This window comes from Citrus clementina, unplaced genomic scaffold (genome assembly GCF_000493195.1).
Source record: "Citrus clementina cultivar Clemenules unplaced genomic scaffold, Citrus_clementina_v1.0 scaffold_6, whole genome shotgun sequence".
Taxonomy (NCBI): domain Eukaryota; kingdom Viridiplantae; phylum Streptophyta; class Magnoliopsida; order Sapindales; family Rutaceae; genus Citrus; species Citrus x clementina.
In genome coordinates this window covers 14799386-14825411 of record NW_006262139.1, presented here as the reverse complement: position 1 = coordinate 14825411, position 26026 = coordinate 14799386, and the positions used below count along the sequence as shown (strand labels likewise).

The following is a 26026-nucleotide window of genomic DNA, read 5'->3' as shown; positions in this document are numbered from 1 at the left end:
GTGATTCCAACTGCCAGCTGTAAATAAGTAGATCATTTGAATTTATTTGTTAAGGTGGAGAATATTAGTGGGTTAATGTGCAAATAGATTTGGACCTATTTAAAAGGTTCCAGAAGTTTGTTGACAAGTATGACAATAGTATTTAGTTGAGTGTTAGCATCTGATATTCACCGATGCTTACATGGACAAAAGCCAAAACAAGAGTATGTTCTCTCTTATAATTAAGCTGAGATGACCTCACTACAGAGCTAACGTGTGAATTCAATGGCGAGTCAAACTGAGTGATTATTGTGTTCCCACAAAAGATTGTAATCTGACTAATCTCCTCCTTTACTAGGCACTCGTCTCTTGGTGAATCAAAACAAATTTGTTGCCATTTTCCCTTCATTCTTTTGGTGTAAATTGCTCCGCGTGTTCTTCAATCTCATCGTCAATCTGATCTTAAATATTTGTTGGTATTCTAAGTTAATTAAAATTCATCTGTTAAAAAATGGATTTTTTTATTGGGATCGGAGTTGGGTTGGAGTTATATATCTATATTTTTTAATGGTTTTAAATCAATGGAGTTAGAGTTTTTTATAAATACATGCGTCTTTATCTTTTTTATTTTTTTTGCAGACACGTTATTAAGTCATGTGATTTAATTATTATTTTAATTAAGCGTGTCCGCATAAAAAACAAAAAAAAAGCATCGGCATCCTAACATATGAGAGATATTTATTATTAGAGAATATCTATGGTTCATGATTGATAATCTAAATCTATTAACAATTTAAATTTATATATTTTATAGTACAGTCAACTAAGCATAACTTAAAAATTTTTGCAAATCAATCATCGAGATCTCTACCCCAACGTATAGGAGGATTTTTTTTTCTTTTTTTAACCCTGCATTGATTTGGCCGATCGAAAGCCTAAGTAGGTTATATTAAAATTAGGATTGTATTGATACATTATTTTTTTGGAGTGGCCTAAAGATGACGACGACGATGATGATGATGATGATGATTATTATTATTATTATTATTATTATTATTCAATTCAGTCTAGGACTGGAAGTCTGGAACCCTAGCAATCTTGCTGTAGTTGTTTGTTTTGGTTTCATGATTTAATTACACATCAGGATCCCTCATTTGTGAGGGCTGTGAATCAATGAAACCCGAACAAATACATTGATCTCCCGTACGTGATCAGTTATCTGATAAAGGAATTAAAAACCCACGCACTTTTTGTCTAAAGATAGATCGATTAAATAGAGTATTAGCATGTTTTTGTTGATTGTTGTTAATTTAAGGTTTAGTTTTAATCAACCATCCTAACGTTAATATTGATTTAACTACATCATATATCACTATTCAAACAACATCAAAGACCACATAATATCCAGTGCTCGGCTTGATTAACGCAAGTAATGATAGCAAGTTATATCAATTATCAATGGTGAAACAGCTCTTCAAATCTTCAAAAAGATAGTTTAATTGGTTTAGTTTTTACGGTGAAAAACAAGATTAAGAGATGAATTCCTTCCTTGCACGCTAATTTTGGAAGAGAAACGAATTTTTTTTTAGAGAAAAAAATGTACTTGTGCACAGTCAACAAGAAATTAGGGCGGGCTTTGGCAAACCAAATGGAACAATTAGTACATGAAGTAAAATGTATATAATTCAAATGGTGATATAAAAAAAAAATTGTGAAAGATTTAAGTAACTTGCACATTGATATAGATGATATTAGCATGATAAGTACAAATTATGTCCTCGACGAAATCCATCAATATTTATTGAATTATTTACGAAATGTCTAGTAAACGAAATTTGTCTAATTAATTATTTGAAGTGGCTTGTACAACTTATGTTTAGGAGGAATTCTAGCATAAATTAGAGGTAATATATACAACTAATTAATATATGTATGACATATATAATTATATTCAATATAATCACTACTTTTATGGCGGTCTTTCAAAATAAATACGTATATATTATGATATTATTTATTTATTTATTATATAACTAATATAATTCCTCCGATATATTTTAAATTTTTTTCCATATTTAGACATTAAATTTGACCAATTAACAACACATTTAATGCAGTCAATGCAATCCACTCTTCTCCTGCTTCTGTCATGCTTGGCTTGTGACCTTGACAAAATGAGATGACAAAATGCTATATCCTGAAACTTTTTCTTGTCGACAAGTTAATTGCTATACCGTCGTCCACAAGCATCTATCAAAATGCATCTAATCTCGTATAGTGGAGGACCGCTGAGGTATTTCGTCCAATTTGTCCGAACTTGTCATTTGAAGAATTTATATGGAGTAATGATTCTTAAATTTTATTTTAAATAATGTGTCATTTATTAAGTGGTTGGTAATTATTTACACAATTTAAAAAAAATTAATTATTTTATCTCATCAACTAATTGATAAATGTCACATCATTTAATTTTTTTTAGAATAAAAAATTTAAAATTTATAACACTACTCATTTAAATGAATTAATGTACTATTTCAATACGGCCATGACTGGTCAAAACTTGCCATTTGGCAAGTTTAAAGAATTGTGGGACTCACAAATTAAATGTCATGAAATTCATATGAAATTAGGGTTTTGTTAAGTTACAACCTCCGTAACTTTTAACTCTTGCAAAACATGCAAAAATTAGTTATATGATAGTGGGACTTATTACCATGTTTTATGGTTGTAAGTTACATTAGTTGTAACTTAACAAGATCTAATTAATTAAAAAAAATTGTGTGTATTATCATGGGACCCATCAAACCTCTCGACTCTGAGTTTGGGCTTTGGAGGTGCTGGTGGTTTTTAAGAATGAGTGGACATTGGCCATTCGGCATATTCTTCTTCTTCTTCTTCTTATCCGATACGGGCATATTCTTCTTTTTCATTTGGTCAAGAAGCACCTGATTAAACAAGATTTAGGAATGAGGTGGCTGTAGGAATTATATCCAAAGCTGTTTCATAGCACTTGTCAATTAAGGTTGTGATTGGAATTAAGATTGGATAGTGGTAACTTAAAAATATAGTATTAAAATATTTGGTAAACACTAATTATTGTAGTTTGAAAACTAAATTGATTTGATTTTATATTTATACGATAAAAAATCTATTATATATTTAATAATTTTATTAAAATTATTATTAAAAATTATATTTACCACAAACTATTAACTTTTATTTTTATAATTATAATTTTTTTCTTTAATAATTGCAACTTAAAAGGTATAATACCTCAATACTAGACAGGACCTAAATTTACCTATATTATATATGCATTCTTCTCTATTTATTGTTCATAAGAAACTATCAAAACTTAATCACCATTAAGGAAAGATAAATTTGAAAGGCAAAACTTTCCCGTATAAACGCACTTCAATAATTGAGAATCTAGTTGACTAATTTTGTTGCAAATAAAATAGTAATTGTTCCAATAATGTAGCCATGTACATTTCGGTCGACAGAAAAGATATTATAACATAAGCTTCAATAAGATTCTAACAACTCAATCAACCACGTAATCAAACACATTCCAACAAACTGGTGCATAGAGCCATAGAGATAACGATAGAATTATTAATTTCTTTTGTTCATTGTTCGTGGGCATTGTTCCATTGGTGTGTAATTTACTTCACATTTTTTTTTAAAAGTTTTGTTTTCTTTTAATTTAATTTAATTTTTATTTTTTGTTTTTTTTAAAACTCAAGGGCCAGTCGCCTGAAATACATGGACGGTAGAGAACGTAACTTAAGATTACAGGATAGATTTTCCAAGAACATAAGTTAAAAAAATAATGGACAATACAACACACGTATCATCCCATGACCCGCCCACCCGAGAAGACTTTATACACGTGAATCGGCTGCCGATCACCCGATGGCTGGCGCAGTTTTGTCGTATAATGCAGATGCCGTGGCGAGCTGTTACTGGACCGTCTGTTGAAATTTAATTGCTCTGTTTAGCTTTCTTAATCAATTAATCACCAATGATTACATAACGCCATTATATAAACCAGGTGGCCAGTCACAGCGTCCCTCAATTGCGTGCTCGAGTCGCCTCACCTCTCGCCCACTCGTTATTATTTAAATTTCCGCGAGCAAAAGATAATTTGCTCCCAAAGTTTTAATTTGCAAAACTCTCTTTTCCTTCTTCCTCTCCCCCACACAAAAACACACACATGATGGAATCTTTCCAAGATCATACTCGTGACTTCCTCAAGAACGTCAAGCGTGTTGTTGTTAAGGTAAGCCAACTGCTCACTGCAAAACTTTATGTTAGTTTCTTGCCATACCGATTCACGAAATAAGTAAAATACCGTTAAAAAGTAGTGGTATTTCCTTCACCGGAAAGCTGAGGCCCAGTGGTCTAATTAATTTTGATTTTACCCTCTTTCTCTAAGAATTTTACAATTTTGGCGTCCATGAATTTGTAGTTTATTCATTCCGACCCCCATCTAACTAAAATCTCGATTTTTATCGCCCGTTGCACCGAGTACTTGGTGAGACTCTGAGACTCTGTACGTTTTACCATTGGCGAGGAAATGCTGCCACCCATTTAAAGGTGTGGCTATTTGATCATCAGAAAGTACTATTAAACGTATGTATCTTAGCAATATGATAATTCATGGTTGAGGACTTGTTTCATAACTAAATAATATTTATATGTAAATCGAGGTTTATAATACTTAAATAGGTATTTTAAAGATTATGGGATGATCTGAAGTATATCTTAAACTCGGAGATACGTTGAAGATCTGAAGTCTATTTTCACACTAATTCGTTAGAAACTGGTAAACTAAAGAGAGAGCTTGTGCTTTCTTTCTAAAGGTAACGGGAAATAATCAAACCAGTTCCCGATGCCAAGAAAACATGACCCTTCGCACCATTTTCCATTGAAGCAATCTTGAGTCTTTGACCAAACAAAACTTTAGGCGTTTCCTGTGAAAACCCGTGAATAATAGATTTATTAGAAAGATTGTTTATATGGGTGTAGAGAATACAAAGGTTGAAGTATCTAATTAATGAGAGAAGTTGATGGTTATTTGGTATTTTCCAGGGTGTCTAATTGAGTGAAATTTTTATTTTTTTCAAATTTAACAAATTAAGTGTTTTAAAGTATTTTTTTAGGTATAAATAATCTCACCTTCACTTGATTAATATCTTAATCACTTTGACAGTTTGGAAAAGGTTGTTGGAGAGTAATTGACAATAGTTAATAATGGTGAAAAAAAAATATAAAGAAAGGGGAAAAAAATCATCATAAATGGTAATAACAATCACACAGTTTTGAATGAGCTGTCGAGGAAAGCAATTATTGATGGAAGCTTATTGTGGTAAACATGCAGCGGATAAATACTGATCTCTTAAAATGATATAATAATTATCATGATTTAGAAACTAAATAAACAAATTTATCGGCAATTAGTTGTTGGACAAGTGTCTCAATGTTAACGGTGTATGCTTTCAGATCACGACCCAAAAAAACAAAGAATTGATTTCATTTTCCTTTTTTTTTTGACAAAAAGAAATTGTAAATCTGTCGACACTGAATATGACCAAAAATGCTACATGTTCTGTCACGTAGAAGGCCGCCACGTACCCATTTGTGTCTGCGGAAGTGGCTGACAATAATCTTGTCTTTGTTGACCCACTAATCCAATCAGACTAGAGAACAAAAGCCACAAAGCCTCTTACGTTCACGTGATGTGACGTGACCACCATCGTACTTCAAAAAATAATAATCATAAAGATTCCGTGATAAATAAATAAATGATTGATAAAAAGTGCCTTTATTTGTAAAATCGCAACAAATTGACGCGCCTAACCGCCGCCTCGTCTTTGAACTCTTGAGCACGCTCTGAACTCTTTTCAGTTTCAACCTCTTGCCTTTGCTTCTCTCGCTGGCTCGCTCCGAGTTCACTCAGCGTGACTCGCTTTCTTCTTCCGTCAAATGGACTCAACGGACAGTTCCAGAGCTTTCGTCAAGGACGTTAAGCGTCTCGTTGTTAAGGTCTCTTTACTGCCTTCATTTTTCATTTTTTTTTTGGCTTGTCAATGCTTATAGCATCGTGCTAATTTCTACATCTCCCGTTTGAGCGGCGAGCGAGTTTTTTAAAATGGACGCTGATTTTTTTTTTTTAAGATTCAGTTATTTATTTTTAAAACAATTTAAATGTGGTGCTTATTCATTGTATAATTAAGAGCAAGCTTGTTATACTTCGAAAAATTTGGTCGATGATATCTTTGTTTTTAATTGCTTCTAATATTTTATCATCTTCATTAGGATCTACCTCCCAGGCTTCAATAATTTTGAATTTTAGATCAGAGTATAAAAGTGCTTAATAATTTTTTTATATAAAAAAATAGAAAGATTCAATTGCTTGTTAGCTTTATTATATGATTCAGAGTGAGGTTTCATTGCTGTGTATAGCATTGGTAAGAACGAATTATAAGTAATCATTAATTCATTTTCTAAGGTTGTAAGATTTTGAAATGATGTGATTTCAAGTGAATTTTGAACTGATTCTTCACATGATTGCTGTGGTAGCTGATCTTTTTTTCTTTTTTTCTTTTTTTAAATTCGTTGAAGGTTGGAACAGCTGTGGTTACTCGAAGTGATGGACGATTAGCTTTGGGAAGGCTTGGAGCTCTTTTAGAGCAGGTATGTGTGATCTTTATTTATCTGACGAAGTCTCCGTAGTTTTTCCTGAAATGAACCATAGATTATGACTTAATTTTGTTCTGACGAAGTAACTTTGGAATGATTTGTCTTCAGCTTAAAGAGTTAAATTCTCAAGGCTTTGAGATTATTTTAGTTTCTTCAGGCGCTGTTGGTGTTGGCCGCCAAAGGCTTAGATACAGAAAATTGGTCAATAGCAGGTGCTTCAAGTCTCCTTTTTCTTTAATAAATCAAACTCTTGGAATTACATATTTCATGTCCATTTTCTCCTTGCACATTATATGCTCATCTGTTTTATCATTGAATCTTTTGACAAATGGTAGAAGTTATTTTGGCTAGCTGATTATGAGCAAATAGGGAATTCAGCATAGATAAATTCGAATTATTTGGTCATTACAGTGGAAAAAATTTGAGAAATGTAGAATTTGAAAATTGTACATACTGACACGTGAAGACATTTACAGTTGCATTGGCATCTAAAATTTGAGTTAACATCTGCATTACCACATGCATAAATACAAGCTGTTTGTCTCTTAGCATAAATACAAATTCAAGAAATGTTGAATTTGGTATTTTTGGATACACACAAGCAACAAATTTACTTATTCTACTTTAAACGGTACTCTGATTTAAGGTTAGTGACTCAGTGTCAAGGAATATGAAGGCATGAATGCCTGTGGAATGAAATTAATTCTGGTTTTGCAGCTTGGCTGATCTCCAAAAGCCGCAGAATGAGCTTGATGGGAAGGCTTGTGCCGCAGTTGGGCAGAGTAGTCTCATGGCTCTTTATGATACCTTGTTCAGCCAGGTGAAAATATAATACCAACTATCATTTCTAATGCTACTTTCTTGTAACTGCTAATGTCATATCCTTCTTAATGCAGCTTGATGTGACCTCATCCCAACTTCTTGTGACGGATAGTGATTTTAGGGATGAAGATTTCAGAAAGCAACTCTATGACACTGTTCAATCATTGTTAGATTTGAGGGTTATTCCTATTTTTAATGAAAATGACGCAGTTAGTACTAGGAAAGCACCATACGAGGTATCTTGTTCCCTTCTGAATTTAAAATGAAACTTCTTGTGCATTTTTTTTTTATTATAAATTCCTTTTCTTCCCCTTTGGGATTATTGTAATTTCTTTTTCTTCCCTTTTGGGACTAAGGGGTATGCTACTATGTGAAATTTGTCTCTTGATGTATTATTCTTATTCTTATTATTTATTTATATAAAAAAGAAAATAGCAAGTATATCTCTTGATGTAGCATCGCTTATTCAAAGCTTTATAATGAATAACTAGGAGTAAGAAACTCCTTATTAATGTTTTATTTTTACTTTTAAAAGGCTCTTACATGGCTTGGGTCACATTCTAATCTTGGCTAACAATATTGGAATAAATGTATTGTGTATCCATTTTGCACCACATGTCCTTTTGTTTTTAGGAGTGTATTAAATTATGCTCATGCACGTTTCTAAAACACATAGACTTCAAAACATGTTGGTGCTTTGTTAATTCTTCATATCTTTCGTGCAGAACTTAAAACAATCTAGGAACAAAAAAACGTATAAGCGAAAGACAGTGATGTTTTTATTCTCTGACTTCTAGAAACTTGCATGGACCGATGAATTTACTCAACTTGCTGATAAGTTCATTTAGCATGCACATTTATGCATACTATTGGTGTGGTACAGGATGTTTAAAGATGTCTCAAGTGAAAAAAATGGCCAAACATAGAAAGCATGTACAACTGTTGTTGCGCCAAACCACTTGGTCATAACGAAGACACTTCATCAGAGTTATTGTTTATAAAGTTATAAAACCTTGAACCGAATGATAAGAGTGCAAAACTCTTAAATCACACTTACTGTTGTATTACTAGGTGACTCACAAAGACACCTCCTTGGAGAATTATTTGAAACCCTTCAGATCAAGTTTCCTTTGTTTTTATGTATTTGATGCCCTTCTGTTTGCATGAATTGCTCGATTTTTTTAAATTTGACAATATGCCTGTCAGTTTTGATAATAGAAACAATTTTCAGGATTCTTCTGGTATATTTTGGGATAATGACAGTCTGGCAGGATTATTGGCTTTGGAACTAAAAGCTGATCTTCTTGTTCTGTTGAGTGATGTAGAGGGCCTCTATAGTGGTCCTCCAAGTGAGCCAAATTCGAAGCTGATCCATACATATATAAGAGCAAAACACCAAGCAGAAATAACATTTGGAGACAAGTCAAGGGTTGGAAGAGGGGGAATGACTGCTAAGGTCAATGCAGCTTATTGTGCAGCTTGCGCCGGTATCCCTGTTGTTATTACTAGGTATGACTAAAATTAAAATTCTAGATACTAGCTATTGGTTAGTTTCTCAGTTGTCAATCTTAATGCTCTGGATTATCATATTTGGTGGATGATATTGTCATAGATAAGCTAACTCTTCTTTCTACTCTTCTATAAGTGGCTTTGCCATGGACAGCATCATAAAGGTACTTGAAGGAAAGCGTGTTGGGACTCTCTTTCATAGAGATGCACATTTGTGGGTAAAACAAGTTGGGGCCCGTGAGATGGCAGTTGCAGCACGAGAAAGTTCTAGACGGCTTCAGGTGATTTTAGAAGCTCTATATCAGGATCCATTTTTCTCTATACTTTCTGATTTCTGTTTATGCTTTATTAAAACTTTGAATTAGTTAGATTGGCAGAGCTTGAGTATTTATATAAATTATCTGGATTGTAGGCTCTACAATCTCAAGATAGGAGGAAAATTTTGCTCGACGTAGCTGATGCCTTAGAGGCAAATGAAAGCTTGATTAAGGTTGAGAATGAAGCCGATGTAGCTGCTGCACAGGAAGCTGGATATGCGAAATCACTAGTATCACGTTTGGCACTGAAGCCTGGGAAGGCAAGAACTTGTTAATTATAAGAGTTTTTGAATGATGGACAAACTTTTCATCTTTTCAGTTTTTGTATATAATTGTTCCATTAGGCACTGCATTGTTTAATACCAAAACCTGTTTCATATAGCTTTTGGATGAGCTCGTAGTTGTACTTCATTTTGATTATTGTACTTTGCAGATCTCTAGCCTTGCAAAATCTATTCGTATACTTGCAGACATGGAAGAACCCATTGGTCAAATTTTAAAGAGAACAGAGGTTAGGAAACCTTTCAGAAATCTATTTGTTTTTAACCAGTGAATCAAGGATATTTGTGCGAATGCATCTTCTTACGAAAATGATAGCATTTGCTTGCTTTACAGCTTTTGGTTTCAAGTTGAACACTGTTGTATAAAAAATAAACATGGAAGTTTTAGTTGCCGTTTGGACTTATAAAAGTGAAATTGAGCATTTAAGTGCCTCTTTAGTTTGTTCGTTACTCACTTAGACTGTTTGGTAACTGTTCTTGCACCCAGCTTGCGGATGGACTCATCCTGGAGAAAACATCATGTCCTTTGGGCGTCCTCTTGATAGTATTTGAATCTCGACCTGATGCCCTGGTCCAGGTAAGAGAGAGAGTACATATTTTTATGTCCTGAAGTATGCTGAAAAGCTTGTCTTTGAGTTTATTTATTTCTAAGTTGTTTGTGGTAGACTGTAATTATCCTCCCTTGTACTATGTTCGTTCATTGAAAACTTTCGTCATGCCTTTAATTTTTTCTATTATTGGCCGTTCGTCTTTTCAGTGTTAAGTAATTAAAAAATATTTCTGGATTCTATAAGTTGGTTTTCAAGCATATAGCTAAGTTTTCTTCCTATCATTGTGGCATTTTGACCACCTTTTTTTTTTTTTCCCCCAAATGGTTTCGACAGATAGCTTCATTGGCCATTCGGAGTGGAAATGGTCTACTACTGAAAGGAGGAAAAGAAGCTATGCGGTCAAATGCAATCTTGCACAAGGTTTGGTTTGCCGGGTCTGGGCTATGATTCTTGTACTAAACAATTCAGTCAGTCACTTTATGGTATTTTTTATTTCATTTGTATTGTAGGTCATCACCTCAGCTATCCCAGATACTGTTGGTGAGAAACTTATTGGACTTGTGACTTCCAGGGAAGAGATTCCTGATTTGCTCAAGGTGGAGATTGAATTTTGAAAATTGTTGATTGTTCCTTAATTATGGTGTTTTCTGACAAACTTTTGTTTTGCTGCAGCTTGATGATGTGATAGATCTTGTTATCCCCAGAGGCAGCAATAAGCTTGTTTCTCAAATCAAGGAGTCAACAAAAATTCCTGTACTTGGTCATGCTGGTAAGAGTGGTTTTTTTACTTGTTTGTCATTGTTTACAAACTAAAGTGTTTAGTAAACTCAGCCTTTTCTTTCCAGATGGAATTTGTCATGTTTATGTTGATAAATCGGCTAACCTTGATGTGGCAAAGAACATTGTTATTGATGCGAAGATAGACTATCCTGCAGCCTGCAATGCTATGGTAGTTTTAGTCCACAATTTATGCCATTATTGAGATCTCCCTTCATGTGTACCTATGAGAATATTTGACAGATGTCATCCTGTTTTCGCTATACGTGCACACTGTAACAGGATTATCTCAAAAGCAATTTTTGTCATTGAATTGCCTCATAGCTCTTTTTATCATGTTATTTCCAGGAAACTCTTCTGGTACACAAGGATTTAGCATGCAATGGTGCACTCAATGAGCTTGTTGTAGAACTTCAACATGAAGGTATGCATTGCATTAATTACTTTCACTGTCCTAATTTATATAGGAAAGCGGCACCAAGTTAAACAGCTGGCATGGACTGTTATTTCCTTGGCTGATTGTATTGCAAGATTGTTATTCACAATCAAGAAGCAAAGTGTTTACTGTAGGTGGAGACAAGGGTTGCAACTGGCCAAGGAATTCTACTTTGTGGCAAGTCCAGATGTAAAATAAAATTTGAATACATGAACAGGAACATGAAATGTAAAAATTTGTAAAATCTCTTGGGTGGAAAGTAATGTAGTTATATGTTTTCTGTGGCTGGGGAACATAAGAGCGGCAGTTTCAAAATTGCAGTTTCTTCTGTTGCAGGTGTCGGTTTATTTGGCGGACCAAGAGCAAGTAAATTACTAAAAATTCCTGAGACACGCTTATTCCATCATGAGTACAACTCAATGGTTTGTACGGTTGAAATTGTGGACGATGTGCGTGCTGCTATTGACCATATTCATCAACATGGAAGGCATGTTGAAGATACCATTTTATATTTCTTGGTACTTTTTTTGGAGATGAAGGTCGTGTCATTGTAATTTATTTATTTATTTTTTTCTCCTACTTGCAGTGCCCATACTGATTGCATTGTTGCAGAAGATCAAAAAGTTGCTGAAACATTTTTATGTCAAGTTGACAGGTAAGCTAGTTTTGCACTGCAGATCATGATGTTATAAAACATGATTATGTCATATCTCATTAGCCACAAACTATAAGATCATTGTTGATATACTTTCTGTGATTATCTTTGTTTATAGATATTGTGCACTTAGGAAGCATGTGTATGCCTTTTGCCGAAACCCTAATTGCTGTATTCTCCTATTGAATGGCAATCAGTAACACTGGCAACATTCCTTGTTTGTTCCTACTTTACATGGTATCTCTATAAAAGAAAAGGGGATTCCTTTTCCTGTGAATATATCAAGACATGTTTCTCTTTTTGCCAATTTATCATGAATGTTAAACTACAGCAACAGCCTCCAACTATTGCTATTCTATCACCTCAATAATTCTACAATTCTCTCAGCCTAACACATTGCTTTTCCTTTTCTGATCTCTCCTTCTCCAAGCCAGGATATGGTCAAAGCTCGTCTATTGACACTTGGGCTTTATGACCGTTGAGGCTCCGTAATAACTTATTCCAACACTTTCCTCAATTCTGTTTACAGCAAGAAAACCATAATAAACAAATTAATCGCAGTTGCGAGAGCTACAAAACTCTGTTACAGGTCCTTTCACACACCCCCCACCACCCCTCCCCCCCCCACAAAAAAAAAAAAAAAAAATCTTGTGCAGGTACCTTGTAATGGCATAATTAATATTTGGCAAACAAGTTCATATGTAATTCCAACAACTACCGAAGGTCCCTGGTAGTAGGATACTTATGGTAGTGAAGTTGGTTCTGGACTCCCTGAAGATGGTGCCTCAACAAATTCATTTTGAGGACATTTTAAGTCTTCATAATTTTTCAGTTCACTTCGTATCCAAACTGAATTACGGTCATTTCTTTCAAATTTTTTTGGGATTTTGGAAGATTTATTGGTATTTACCATCTCTCTTGAGAAGGATTGCATCAGTTGCTAATCTTCTTCTATTCAATTTCTGCAAATATTTTTCTAAGTAGTGGCACATCGTTGTTGGTAAACTTGCCATGTGGCTTATTTTTCTTGTGTAAACAGTGCTGCAGTATTTCATAATGCAAGTACACGATTCTGTGATGGAGCACGATTTGGACTTGGTGCAGAGGTACATGACCTTCCTGCAGTACTGGTATTGATGTGGATGATTACGTGTTCTCATTTATTATTATTATTTTTTTTTTATGAGTAACAGGTTGGAATAAGCACAAGCAGGATTCATGCTCGCGGTCCAGTCGGAGTTGAAGGATTGCTAACTACTCGATGGTATAGGAATCCTGAGCGTCCCTTCTTCTATAACTTTTTAGTTCTTTTATTTAATGTACGTCAGAATGCCAGATGAATTGTGTATTTACAACAGTGCATAAAACCTGATTTTGCTTCTTCATTGTAAATTTAGGATATTGAGAGGGAATGGACACGTCGTAGATGGTGATCAAGGAGTCGTCTATACCCACAAGAATCTTGCCTTGCAATCCTAGTAACTTATGGTTCTAAACTATGTCATTTGTATAATATTATGCTAGCTGCTTCTGAGACTCTATTTACCTGGTGTATATTTATTGCACTTTGCTGATGTTATTTATTAAGATCTTTAGTTTTATTACTTGGATCTTGCTTGGGGTAGAGCCTCATGTAATAGAAAGTTTCCTCAAGTCAATAATGAAGTTCAGAATTTGAATTGAAGTTTTAAGTTCTACAGATATATACTGACCCCTAACAAGGGAAGAAATCCCACAATAAGGTGAAATCCTTGATCGGAAAAGTACGCTCTATGGCTTATGCTTAGATTGAAAGTTTTGCCTTATACAAAATAAATAAATAAAATTGATCTTAAAGGAGGTGGCAATGATCATGTGGATTGTAAACTAGTATAATAAATAAAATTATTTTAAAAATTGTGAATTGAGACTGGAGACTGCTAACCAATCATACCAATAACCAAGAGAGTTGCCAAGGCTGCACCCAAAAAAAAAAATTAAATAAATAAATCTCCTGAAAAAATTTATAAAAATGGCAATGCACGTATCTTCCTTGATGAGGTTGTTTGCTAAACTAACAAATCATCTCATATTTCCCCATCCCACAGCTCTTCGAGGCTTTTGTAAGGACTTCTGGTTTCATGGACGGCAAAAGTCCCTCGGAGGAGCCTTTGCTGCATCACAGAAAGCATGTTGTACAATATAAATGAGCTTTTCTGCATTTAAACTTGCAGAAGAAATTTGAAACATGGGGTTTGCAAATCAGAGGTTATTTACCTGGTGGATGTTTGAAAATTTCGAAAAGAGCTTTGGCGGAATAGACCAATCGAACAAGTTCAAGTTTTCCTTGATCCTAGACTCATTCACACTCTTCGGAAGGATGCTGTGACCACTCTGGAGACCCCAGCGGAGGGCTACTTGCGCTGGTGACTTGTTAAGTTCTCCAGCAATTTCTTGCAATATTGCTTCCTTCAAGATTTCACCCTTCACCCAAGAACCTGGCGATCCCAAAGGAGAATATGCCTGAGAGAAAAATTTACCAATCAGATGACTTTGAATCTCGCATCAATGGATAAATGAAGCTGAAGATCTAAATAAGCAGTGGAAATTCCCTGAAGTTTTACCGTCAAATGAACTCCAGATGACTTGCAATATTCGTGAAGTGCAGGTTGCTGCCAGACAGGGTGACACTCCACTTGATTGACAGCAGGCTTCACTTTTGCATATGAACAAAGGTCTTTTAGCTTCTTAGTTGAAAAGTTGCTCACTCCAATTGCTTGCGCCTTGCCAGAATCATACAATTTTTCCATTGCAGCCCATGTTTCAGGAAGACACAAGGGAAGCATGATATCAGGCTCAAATCCTCGCGTTTCAGGTTTTGTCCTAAATGGCCAATGGATCTGTGATTCGAAGGTCACAAAACATTCAAACAAAACACTATCAGAAAAGATGAAAACATCCAAAATTAGTTCTGCTTAAGAAGAGCAACATGTCCCACTTTTTTTTTTTTTTCCTTCCCTTAAAGGCTGACAAACTAAACCTTTAGCTAAATTGTAAGAACCCTGACGTGTAGTGGAGACATACAAGATATAAATCAATGTAGTTGAGTTGCAGATGCTCTAAACTTCTGCTCAGAGCCTTGGGGACATCTTCGGGTGCAAGGTCGCAGCACCTGTAAATTTCAGATTTAAAGCCAGCTGAATCTAAAAGCTCACTACAAGCTAAATGTGATTCTAGGTTAAATATCACCCCTCTATACATTATCAAGTGATCAATAATATATTAATCTAAATTGGCCATTTAGGTGACAGTACAATATTTCATTAGCTATAATAGATGAAACTGGTAAGTAATGAAAGTTTTGTAAAAAAAAAAGGGCACAGGTACCATATTTTAGATGTGATAAAAATCTCATCGCGCTTCACCACGCCTGTTGAAAAGAGTTGTTTCAGCGCTGCGCCCACCTGCATTGCATCAAATATAAGAACAAGAAAAAACAGAACACATACATACATTTTTACACAACATATGAGGAAAATTTCACCTCTTTTTCATTATCATAAACATGAGCACAATCAATGTGCCTGTAACCAGCCTGCACAACATTAGAACAAATAAAACCTCAATGATTCTTTGAAAAATGAAGTTAACGACATTTAATTGTAGGAAGATAAAATCGTTGAATACATATAAAATTAGAACCTTGACAGCGGCAATGACAGCTTCGCCGACTTCACCTGGAGGAGCTTTCCATGTCCCCAGGCCAACAGAGGGTATTTTAGCCCCAGTGTTGAGCTCAAAATACACAGGGCCATGTTGAGCTTTTTCACTCATATTCTTCCACAGTAATGACCAAAACTATGATGACATACAACATAATGGAAAAGGGTCTTGTTATTACAATGCCGTTAACTCTCGATAACGAACTGATTTTGATAGATTTACACAGTTGAACTCTGTTAAATTATTTTACCTCTGTGACTGTGAGCTCCAATTTGCGATGTTTCTGCTTCAGACTTGGCAACTTGTGGCCAGTAGGCTAACTCTTAAGCAATTTCAATTGTATTGATCTCTGCTTATGTTGATGCTGTTAATTGCGATTTGCATAGATATTCTCGGCAATAGATTAGGATCTTCGCTTGCCTCGATAAAATTTCAAGTACACATTTTTAGGAAGTACAGTTCCATGTGAATTAATTCTGCGGTCCTATTTGGTGTTATTGGTTAGACAGCTACAATAATAAAACTGTTCGTAAATTCTAATTTTGTAAATTATAAGATAAAGTAGATTTTTACCTCACACTTATCTATAATACTTTTACTATCTTTTATAAAATTGTTGTTTAAAAATCACATCTACAACGCACTATCAACTTTATTTTACAACCAAGGTTGGTAAAATTTGATACGATCCGAATGCCTGACATGAAAATGATATAAATAAATGGGTATAATCATCAAATTTGACACAATTATTAAATAGGCTGCGTCCGGGTCTTATAACACGATTATATTTTTTATTCTAAATTAATTTATAAATTCTTATTATCAAAACTCAAATATTAGACATGCTTCTCTCTTTTTATTTTTTTATTTTTGAAAGAATGAACATATACAAATTGTTTCATTTATTGAATTTTATATACATTTAGAACTTTAATAGTATAAGTCTGTAAAATATTGAAAAACATGTATATTTTATTGTATTGATATATAGTATTATTTAGTATTTACATTATATATATATATATATATATATATATATATATATATATATATATTGACACGAACATGACCATTTTGTCAGCTCTATTCATAACTATACCATTCTCTTAAAAATCATAATTTCTCAATACCAAACAGTGTTTTTATTGAAAACTCTATTGAGAAAATGGTTAATTACAGATTGAGTTCGAGTGGAAGTCCAAATTTTATTTATTTCAATAATTATCCACACGCTTAAAATTAAAAAAAAAAATACCCCTTAATGTTCTTTGTTTTTACTTTTCCAAACTAAAAAACTAATAACTAAATTTTTCATTTCAAAAAAAATTGCGAAAATAATACTTTCGAGTTGCAATAATAAATGTCCAACTGTTAATTTTTTTTTTAAAAGAATTATTCCAGGGATGCATCTTATTCAGATTTCAAGACGGTGTCGTGATTTCAGCAAACGAAGGTCTCAAAGAAACGATTAAAAACTAGAGAGGCACAGAAAGAAATGAATTCATCAATACGCAAGTGAGGCTTGTAAAACGTAATTAAGCAGCCAAAGAAAAAAAAATCTAATAATCAAAACATTTATGTGACACTGTTTGACTTTGAACTATCTCCCCCTGCCTAACAGAGTAGGGGTTCAATTAAAGTACACTTGAATGGTAAAAGTACTGGAACAAATGCATAGCAGTACCTAAAACATAAACTTATCCCCACTCACAAAAGAGTCATGGGTTCATAATGAATTCACTTTTCAATAAATTTCTTGAGGTTCTTCAACCAACCCAAGTACTCTTTGCTGTCTTTGTTTATCATGTACTCCTGCAAGAAGTTTGTTGTGCTGGCTTTGATACCTCTTATCTCCAGATATTTGTGGAAAGCTTTTTGCAAGTTTTCATCCAAATCACTGAAAAGAAATGATAAAAAAATCAGAACATGAATTAAAGCATTTGAAGTTATGAGAAATTCAGGAAGCAGATCATATTATGGAAAGCTTACCCAAAGTCAGGCCCTTCATATGCAAGCTGATCATCAGAAGCTTCGGGCTGCTTCACTGACAAGCTATCAATTGAAATTTCATCCGAAAAAGCAGTTACACCAAATTCCAGGCACGTACCGTTCTTTTTCGATATACTCACAACCAAAGGAATGCTAGTACGGTTATCAGCCCCCTCGTCTTCATTGCCATCACCTTCTTCTTCCTCAATATCATCAGGATTAGGCATGTCAACTTCCACTTTGATAATTTCATCTCCGTACTCTCTTGTTAGTAATATGGTCCTTTCTCCAGGATTGTCTTGAATTTTAAAAGGAAACTCGTCCGGAATTTCATCTGCCTGTATTATCAGAAGACGAGAGTAAAATAAGATCAAAATGGTAACAGGTAGTATATTTCATCAGCAACATGACTTAAAGAAAGAGACAACGATCATCATCCCACCATAAAAAAGAGTTGCACACGCGCAAATATAAATGAGAGTTACAAAGAAAAGGAAAGCACAAACATCTGTTTGCATTTTCATATTTCGTTGCACTAACTTGGAAGAAATTTACCTGGATCCGATCAAACTATCAAATGATTCAATGAACTTTACCAAAAAATAAACCTCTACATTTCAAGACATCAAAAATTTCCTACAAATGATTCAATGAACCAATGTAATCTTCATACAGCGGCACCACCGCCCATCTCTTCTTAATGCCAACTACTAATTAAATCATCACAAATACTACAATTCAAACAACTAATCAATTCATCAAATTCACATGCTCAGACTACCGCGTATAAAATTTGAAATACAGCTTCTAGAAACACATCAGTAATCTGATATTATACAGTGACTTAGAAGTTAATTAACACCAAACACATTAAAAGCAAAGAAATTTCAAGAGAACATTAAAAAATGGAACCTTTTTCTGGGATCCCAGAAAGGGGAAAAAAATTTGACAATTACTACAACAGAAGTAAATGGGCAGAGAAAAAATGTAAAGAAGTGAAAGCAAGCACTGACGGTGGGTTGCTCCGCGCAATCAATCTCAGATTCAATTACTCTGATCAGGTTCTCGTCAGAGCTCGGCTTCGTGGAGAATCGTTGAATAAGCGGAATGAAAGTTCTCCGGCTGAGAGTGGTCTTCTCGACTCTGAGAACGGCGGAGACTGCGCTGCGGAAGGTTCTTTGAGAACCAACGGCGCGGATTGCGCAAGGAAGTACGGAGGAGGAAGCTCTGCGAAGCATCAAGTTGAGTGCCATTTTTCTGCAAAATTTTTTAGGTTTGAAGTTGAGGGTTTTGGGAGATGATGCTAGGGTTTTGCAGCGAGGGTTTTAGGCTTTTTAAATTAGTATTTTTTTTTAAATCAGTCACGTGATAGGAAGGGTTTTGACTTTTGGGTTTTGTGTTGTTCATTATATTTTTACTTAACATTGGGCTAATGGGCCGAGGAAAGTTGTCTGGTGCGGATGGCTATAGGGCCTACTAGTTTTTTGACTTAATAATTAGTGGTAGTATACACAATCAATCAATTACGTCCTTTTTATTTTTATTTTTTGGGTTTCTATGATACCGATTTTTTTTTTAATTTTCAGGACGTCATTAGAAATAGAAAAATTATGATGCTATAATTAAATTTACAGCATCAATGTCCTGATAAACATAAATTTTATAAATTATACATAAAATTAGTAAATAAAAAATAAAACAAGTAAATTGATATAATTATGGTAAATTGGTGTTCTAAAACTACAAAAAAAATTATATCAATTATATAAATTAATATTAAACATCATTAAACAAAAAATAGTTTATTCATTTAATTTAATTAGATAAAGAAAAAAGTCACTTATCAATTCAGAATATAAAAAAAATTGAAAACAATTGGAACAAGTTTTATAGAATTTGTTTAACTATAAATTCTATACATATTCTAGACATTCATAATTCTTTTTTTCATTTCCTATCGTAGTATTGTTTACTACACAGGTTAATTAAGGAAAATTATTTTTCTTGATATGGACCAAGCTTATTTTCATATATTACTAGACATATATGATATATCAATAAAATTATATATATTTTTATGTTTTATAGATACTTCATGTAATTTTAATTTTGCTTTCTACTTGTACTTAAAGATTATTTGGGGTTACGGTCAAAGAGGTTTAGAAGGATGCAAAATAACTTATTTTAGAAGCAACTTTAAATTCATGAAAAGAATAGTTCTTCAAAATCCTATTTTGACAATAAATTTTATCTTTAATAAAATTTCACATGTCTCATCACATATATAACATAAAACCAAAACTATTATTATTCAATTTAGAAACAAAATCAGAAAATTTATAAGGTAATCATTATTTTAATGAGTTTTTATTTTTCATTTGTAAGTTATTATTTTTTTTTCAACAATTCTTATACTAATTTACTTGTTTTATTTTCTATTTACAAGTTTTATATTCTATTTGCATAATTTATATTTTATTTTACACTTAATAGTAATTTACAAATTTTATAGTACATATGTAAATTTTTGTTTTGTTTACCAATATTGCTCCAATTTACAACTCCTATATTAATTTACTTGTTTTACCTTTCATTTACAAGTCTTTATATTTTATTTACTTAATTCATGTTTTTATTTTACATTTGTTGTTAATTTACAAGTTTTATATTACATATGTAAATTTTTATTTTGTAAGTTCGACTGTGAAAGAAATAAATCATGAGATTATGAAAATATTACTAGTTGTTATTATATGTCATTTTGTAACTCTCTAGTACTAAGATTTTTTTTTTTTTTTCAAAAAAGTAATCAAGTTCATCTCACCTCGTGCAACGGTTCCTTCCTCTTTCCGCCACATGCCGCAACTCTAAATCTCTGGTCGCTGTGTGTAGTACTACCAAACATCAACACAGTGCACATTATACTGCAAACCTCACGCCACCGTGTGACAACAGCCCAAAATCCTTACGCCGCGGCACTAGAGTTTAATAATTTTAGGTGAATTAACTGAAGGATTAAGATTTGGCATTTCCCTCAGTTGGGTTTTAGGATTAGCATTTTTCAATTTAGTTTCCCTAGAATTGATATATTTAGTTTTGGTAATTTTTGTTTATGCATTACAAAAAATTGTTGATAATCATGGAAATTATTTTGTTTTTTTTTAATCTGTTGAAATGAGTTTTAACCGCAACTATGGTAATTTTAAGTAAATAATTTTTAACTGTCAATTTGTCTTTTAACCATAGATGCAAATGTTTTTAGGATGAAATGGTATTTTTATTTGTAAAAGTCAATCATCCATTAAAGCTAACATATTCTATTGATTTTTTAGGGACTTGATGTTTTTTTTTTTTTTTTGATATAAAAGGGAGCCAAACAAGGCTAAACCGAGAGAAAACACGGGAAAGCATTCCCGTACATGTCGTGAAATAAGCAATTAACAACACCACTAGGAAGGTTGTGAAGGAAATGGAAGCCAAGAGGTTGCCTTATTGCTAAATTTGCCAGAAAATCCGTTGCAAAGTTTGCTTCACGATAAATATGGCTAATGCACACATGCCATTATCGGTTGATGAGCCTTCTAATACTTTGAATCACTGAAGAAAAATTATTAGGGCTATTGCTCGTGTCTGCAAGTAGATCAATGATGCACTTGCTGTCAACTTCAACCAACAAAGACCGAATACCCACCTTCCAAGCCAGGTCAAGACCATAAAATAAACCCCAAAGTTCAGCATTGGTAACCGAACTAATTCCAATATTCGCACAGAATCCAGCAATCCACTTCCCATTGGCATTTCTTATCAACCCACCTGTAGCTGCCATATTCATCTTTTTACAGGCCCCATCAGTATTCAATTTGAAAACATTTTCAGGGGGTGGTTTCCATCTAAAGTATTTAACCATTTTTTAAGCTCCAGGCTTGATCAAAGCCATCATGGTTTTATGAGAATTTTCAGCTCTGGTCATAATATCTAAAGTGATGTTCTGATTGCTCCTCTGCACATTCTTAAACAGAGCTTGGTTCCTCCAAAACCACAACCACCAGATTGCTGTGCCAAAAATTACCGCCCAGTCAACTCCATTACAATCATAACAGTTCGGCTTTAGATTAGTAATAATCCAATCCTCTAAGTTTGAAGAGAAAAAACTTCCTCGTAATCTACACGGGACTATATCTAACCAAATACGTTTAGCCGCCACACAATCTCTAAGGGCATGAAGGGAGTCTTCCACACAAACTTTGCATCTCTCACATTGATTTTCTGTCAAAATGTGTCTTCTAGCAAGCTCAGCTTTGGTCTTTAACTTGTTTTGAATAGCCAACCATAGGAAGGTTTTAACACTTTGTGGCCCTTTCCAGCTCCAAATAAGTTCCCATCTTGGCCCAATATGACTGGAGGCTCTGTTTGAAATATTTTGATAGGCTGATTTCACTGTAAAATTACCCTTAGTCGAGAAGCCCCAAAATATGTGGTCCATACCACCCTCGACACAAGGTGGCATAATGGCCGCAATAGCAAGCACTAAGCTGTGAGGAAGATAATTACTGAAAGTAACCCAATTCCATTACCCATGATCGTTCACATAATCCCTAATCGAGTTTTCCAGCATATTACTCAGCACCGGCCTCACAACATAATCCTTCAAACTGACAATTTGCCTAACCCAACAATCTTTCCAAAACCGAACTTTTGACCCATCTCCAACTTGCCAACAAATCCCTTGCAAAACTTTATGCCAAACCGTACCCACTGCACGCCACACATAAGAACCATATTTTGTAGGTAGCTCTGTGGGGAGGTTATCATTCTCAACTCCGTATTTAGAGCATAACATTTTAATCCACAGGCTAGTAGGAGACACAATAATATTCCACCCAATCTTCATCAAAAGCGCCTCATTGATGTGGCGAAGATTTTTTAAGCCAAGCCCTCATACCATTTTAGGTTGACAAATTCTTTCCCAACTAGCCATGGCCATGCTATTCCTCTCGCTATTCCCACTCCATATAAATCGGCGAGAAATGTGATTGATTTTTTCTTGAGTGCCTCGCGGAATCATTCTAGGTTGCATAGAGTAAATTGGCAAGGCTTGGATTACTGCTTGAGTAAGGGTCAGCCTTCCAGCAAAAGAGAGATGCTTCGCATTCCATCCTGAGAGCCGTTTGTCCACCCGATCTAGCACTTCTTGATAGGTTTTATTGGTCACCCGACCATGAAGAAGCGGCATGCCCAGGTACTTCCCCAAGTTTTTGGAGGTTGAAAACCCACTTAGCTCACTAAATTTCTTTGACACAGTAGGTGCCACATTTTTTGAGAAATACAATCTAGTTTTTTCTGTGCTAACTTTTCCCCCTGACATGTTGCAGAAATTCTTTAAAGCTTTAATCACCACCTTCGCCTGATCAGCGGAGGCTTCTGCAAGGAGAAGAAGGTCGTCAGCGAAGAAAAGATTGGTGAGGGGTATACCATTCTTGGACAGCCTGATGGGTTTCCATCGTTCCTGCTGCACTTCTCGATTAATGATACGACTAAGTCTTTCAATACAGAGCACAAAAATGTAAGGAGAGATCGGATCCCCCTGTCGAATCCCTCTTGAAGTCTTAAAGGATTCGGTCAGCTTTCCATTCTAAAGAATTTGCATGGAGCCGGATGTGATGCACTCCATTATGATTCGTATAAAGTTTTTATGAAGACCCACAAAAGCCAAAGTCTCCTTGATAAACTCCCAACTTAATTTTTCATACGCTTTTTCCAAGTCTACTTTGATAGCCATGAAGCCTCGTTTACCCGTCTTCCGTCTCATACTGTGAATGACCTCCTGGGTGCTAATAATATTTTCGGTGATGTGCCTCCCTGGAACAAAGCTGGTTTGATGTGGACCTACAAGATCAGAGAGAAAGTTTTTTAATCTATTAGCTATTATCTTAGTGATCGTTTTGTACATAATTGTGCAAAGACTAATAGGTCGGAAAGAATTTAAGCTAGTTGGATTGTCAATTTTAGGAATAAGAACAATTAAAATCTTCAAAAAGTCTTCAGGCACTGTCTCTCCATTGAAAACAGCTTTAATTTGCTTGCACACCGACTTGCCCACCACCTCCCATTGAGCTTGGTAAAAAATTGCGTGCAAGCCATCACTTCCCGGTGCCTTTAACGGTTTCATGCTAAAAATAGTGTCACGAATTTCCTTGTCATCCACAGGTTTTTCCATGGCATGGCTCCTCCCTGTATCAATGCAAGGAAAATCATTAGGAGTATAATAGCTATCAATAGAATTATTATCAGCCGTGTATAACTTGGTGAAAAAATTAATAGCATGAGCCTTAAGATCATCCTCGTCCGAAATCCACTGGCCCCTATCATCTTTCATCCAGACAATTTGGTTATGTCTTCTCCTCGTCATTGTCTTCTGGTGAAAAAAGGAAGTATTTTTGTCTCCAAACTGGATCCAATCGCAACGAGATTTCTGAAGCCACAAAAGTTCTTCTTGATTAAGAATGTCGTTGAGCTCCTTGCTGAGCTGAGTCTCCAGCTTTAACAGATTATCTGAATGGTGACTCTCTAGAGCTTTTTGGATTCCATTAAGTCTAGCTAAGATATTCTTTTTTCGCTTAAAAATATTTCCAAACTCATTCTTGTTCCAATGGTCAATTTTTCCAGTAAACTCCTTTACCGAAACATTATAATCCACATCCTTCTTCCACACCTAAGAAACAAAATTCGAAAATCGCTTATCAGTAAGCCAAGAAGCAAGGAATCTAAATGGTTTCAACCCTCTGTTTCCAGTGCTCTCATTATTCAGACTAAGGAGGATAGGCCGATGGTCAGACCCCAATCTTGGTAAATGAAAGACTCGCGCCTTATTAAAAGTGTTGAACCACTTATCATTGCAAATGGCTCTATCCAAGCGTTTATAAAGCAAGCCCCTGTTCCAAGTAAACTTTGGTCCCGTATAATGGAGGTCACAGATGCCGTGTTTGTGGAACCATTCTTGAAATTTTTTACAAGGCTGGCTACGATTATTAGTGCTTCTTTTGCTCTCTGAGATTGAAAGAATGGCATTGAAGTCACCAGCTAACATCCATGGCTCTTGAATAGTCTCAGCCAAATAATTTAAATCATGCCAAAGAGAGTTTTGGAGGGAAGGAACTGGGCTAGCATAAATCGTTGTTACCCAAATAATTAACCCTCTTGTATCCGACACTTGGAGGTGAATATATTGCTTATGGTTAATGAGGATGGTGACGTCTAATCCCGCTTTCCATAGAAGCCAAATTCCACCTGAGAAACCAGCCGCCTCCACTCGATGGGAGTGATCATACCCACTATAACGAATAAAGTCATCCGCTTTCACTCCACTAATTCGAGGTTCACAAAGAGCCACAAGTTGAGGTTTATGATTTTGAGTAAACATCTTGAAAATTCGTCTAAAGGACTGCGAGGCCGCCCCCTGGCAATTCCAAAACAAAAAGGACAGATTCATTATATAAAAAAAGGAAGAGAGAGACCGACTTACTCCAAAGGCTCAAAGCCTTGCTGATTAATATCCATATTATCCGCCTTAACAAAAAATTGAGACTCTTCTGAGGTTTCAGACTCGTCCTCCTCTGATTCCTCTATATACTCACTGTCTGATGAGTCCTCCCCCATCTGTTCCATGTCTCTATTTCCTCTATCAAGAGGCTTCTCATTTGGATTTGGTTTAGGAGGAATCGACAGGGGTGCCTGAAAGTTCTCATTTTCAAGCTTGTTTTTGGAAATAATTGCTGAATGATATTTGGGATCCAGAGACGTTGGGATTAAAGTTGGTTCAAAATGATGGGTTCTGGATAACTTAGACTTGTTTCTTGAGATATTTTTTTCCATGGCCTCTAGGGGGTGTTGATTTGATGAGCTGGGATCACTTGTGTGGGGGGGAGGTCTAGTGTGTAATTTACGTGATGGTGTGGGTGCAGTGTGTTCAGGTGTGTCAGCCTTCTTATTGCTTGTCACGGGTTTTCCTTTGCTCCCATACAACTTCGTTTGGGTGGGTCCTTTAGAGTCACGTGATATCATCTTGTCCTTGTCTTTGGTCGGATCAACGGTCTTCTTGTGGTTGTCCATGGTGGTAGTCTCGTTTGAACACATCCCAGCATCATTGTCTAATCCACTTTCCTGATGTAAGACACCGAATCTGGAACCTGTCCTCTGTTTCCCAAAGCTATTTTGATGAGGCTCTTTTGCATATGTTCTTCCCTTATTTCCTCTATAGTTTCCTCTCCTAGCCACGATCATCCAAGGGCCAAATTTTGGAT

The 26026-nt window shown here is 34.9% G+C and overlaps 3 protein-coding genes across 6 annotated transcripts; 1 reads left to right on the top strand and 2 right to left on the bottom strand.

The window, feature by feature from the left end:
- The first annotated feature begins 4046 nt into the window (after positions 1–4046).
- On the top strand, positions 4047–13716 carry LOC18038188 (delta-1-pyrroline-5-carboxylate synthase). Of its 4 annotated transcripts, XM_024182196.1 has the most exons (22): positions 4176–4261; positions 4451–4578; positions 5890–6027; positions 6607–6678; positions 6793–6896; positions 7402–7504; positions 7581–7742; positions 8738–9015; positions 9152–9296; positions 9428–9592; positions 9766–9843; positions 10101–10190; positions 10498–10584; positions 10674–10760; positions 10837–10933; positions 11010–11113; positions 11290–11365; positions 11714–11864; positions 11964–12032; positions 13072–13138; positions 13226–13296; positions 13430–13716. In XM_024182196.1, exons 3-22 carry the CDS (start codon positions 5968–5970, stop codon positions 13509–13511), a joined length of 2148 nt encoding a protein of 715 aa, XP_024037964.1. In that variant the 5' UTR covers positions 4176–4261; positions 4451–4578; positions 5890–5967; the 3' UTR covers positions 13512–13716. The 4 variants fall into 4 exon arrangements, with proteins under 4 accessions (XP_006429186.1, XP_006429185.1, XP_024037964.1 ...); XM_006429122.2 differs by lacking the exon at positions 4451–4578 and having other exon boundaries at positions 4173–4261; XM_006429123.2 differs by lacking the exons at positions 4451–4578; positions 5890–6027 and having other exon boundaries at positions 4047–4261.
- A 210-nt stretch (positions 13717–13926) lies between these two features.
- LOC18038222 (NADPH-dependent aldo-keto reductase, chloroplastic) lies at positions 13927–16035 on the bottom strand. Its single transcript, XM_006429120.2, has 8 exons — positions 15985–16035; positions 15714–15869; positions 15556–15606; positions 15399–15475; positions 15096–15183; positions 14636–14911; positions 14289–14534; positions 13927–14185 (listed from the first exon to the last, which is right to left on the bottom strand). Exons 2-8 carry the CDS (start codon positions 15843–15845, stop codon positions 14099–14101), a joined length of 957 nt encoding a protein of 318 aa, XP_006429183.1. The 5' UTR covers positions 15846–15869; positions 15985–16035; the 3' UTR covers positions 13927–14098.
- A 1194-nt stretch (positions 16036–17229) lies between these two features.
- LOC18038221 (uncharacterized protein At2g39795, mitochondrial) lies at positions 17230–19086 on the bottom strand. Its single transcript, XM_024182061.1, has 3 exons — positions 18740–19086; positions 17727–18064; positions 17230–17634 (listed from the first exon to the last, which is right to left on the bottom strand). The coding sequence occupies exons 1-3, from the start codon at positions 18977–18979 to the stop codon at positions 17475–17477; spliced, it is 738 nt and encodes a 245-aa protein (XP_024037829.1). The 5' UTR covers positions 18980–19086; the 3' UTR covers positions 17230–17474.
- Positions 19087–26026: the final 6940 nt, after the last annotated feature.

Excerpts from the sequence above, each read along its gene's own strand:
- LOC18038221 (XM_024182061.1), bottom strand. The coding sequence starts at position 18,979 with ATGGCACTCAACTTGATGCTTCGCAGAGCTTCCTCCTCCGTACTTCCT. Across the intron at positions 18,065-18,739 it reads ATTGCGCGGAGCAACCCACC|GCAGATGAAATTCCGGACGA; the intron begins GTCAGTGCTTGC and ends CTGATAATACAG. Across the intron at positions 17,635-17,726 it reads TATGAAGGGCCTGACTTTGG|TGATTTGGATGAAAACTTGC; the intron begins GTAAGCTTTCCA and ends ATTTCTTTTCAG.
- LOC18038188 (XM_006429123.2), top strand. The coding sequence starts at position 4,196 with ATGATGGAATCTTTCCAAGATCATACTCGTGACTTCCTCAAGAACGTC. Across the intron at positions 10,761-10,836 it reads AGATTCCTGATTTGCTCAAG|CTTGATGATGTGATAGATCT; the intron begins GTGGAGATTGAA and ends GTTTTGCTGCAG. Across the intron at positions 11,366-11,713 it reads TGTAGAACTTCAACATGAAG|GTGTCGGTTTATTTGGCGGA; the intron begins GTATGCATTGCA and ends CTTCTGTTGCAG.
- LOC18038222 (XM_006429120.2), bottom strand. The coding sequence starts at position 15,845 with ATGAGTGAAAAAGCTCAACATGGCCCTGTGTATTTTGAGCTCAACACT. Across the intron at positions 15,607-15,713 it reads CTGTCATTGCCGCTGTCAAG|GCTGGTTACAGGCACATTGA; the intron begins GTTCTAATTTTA and ends AATGTTGTGCAG. Across the intron at positions 14,912-15,095 it reads ACTACATTGATTTATATCTT|ATCCATTGGCCATTTAGGAC; the intron begins GTATGTCTCCAC and ends TTCGAATCACAG.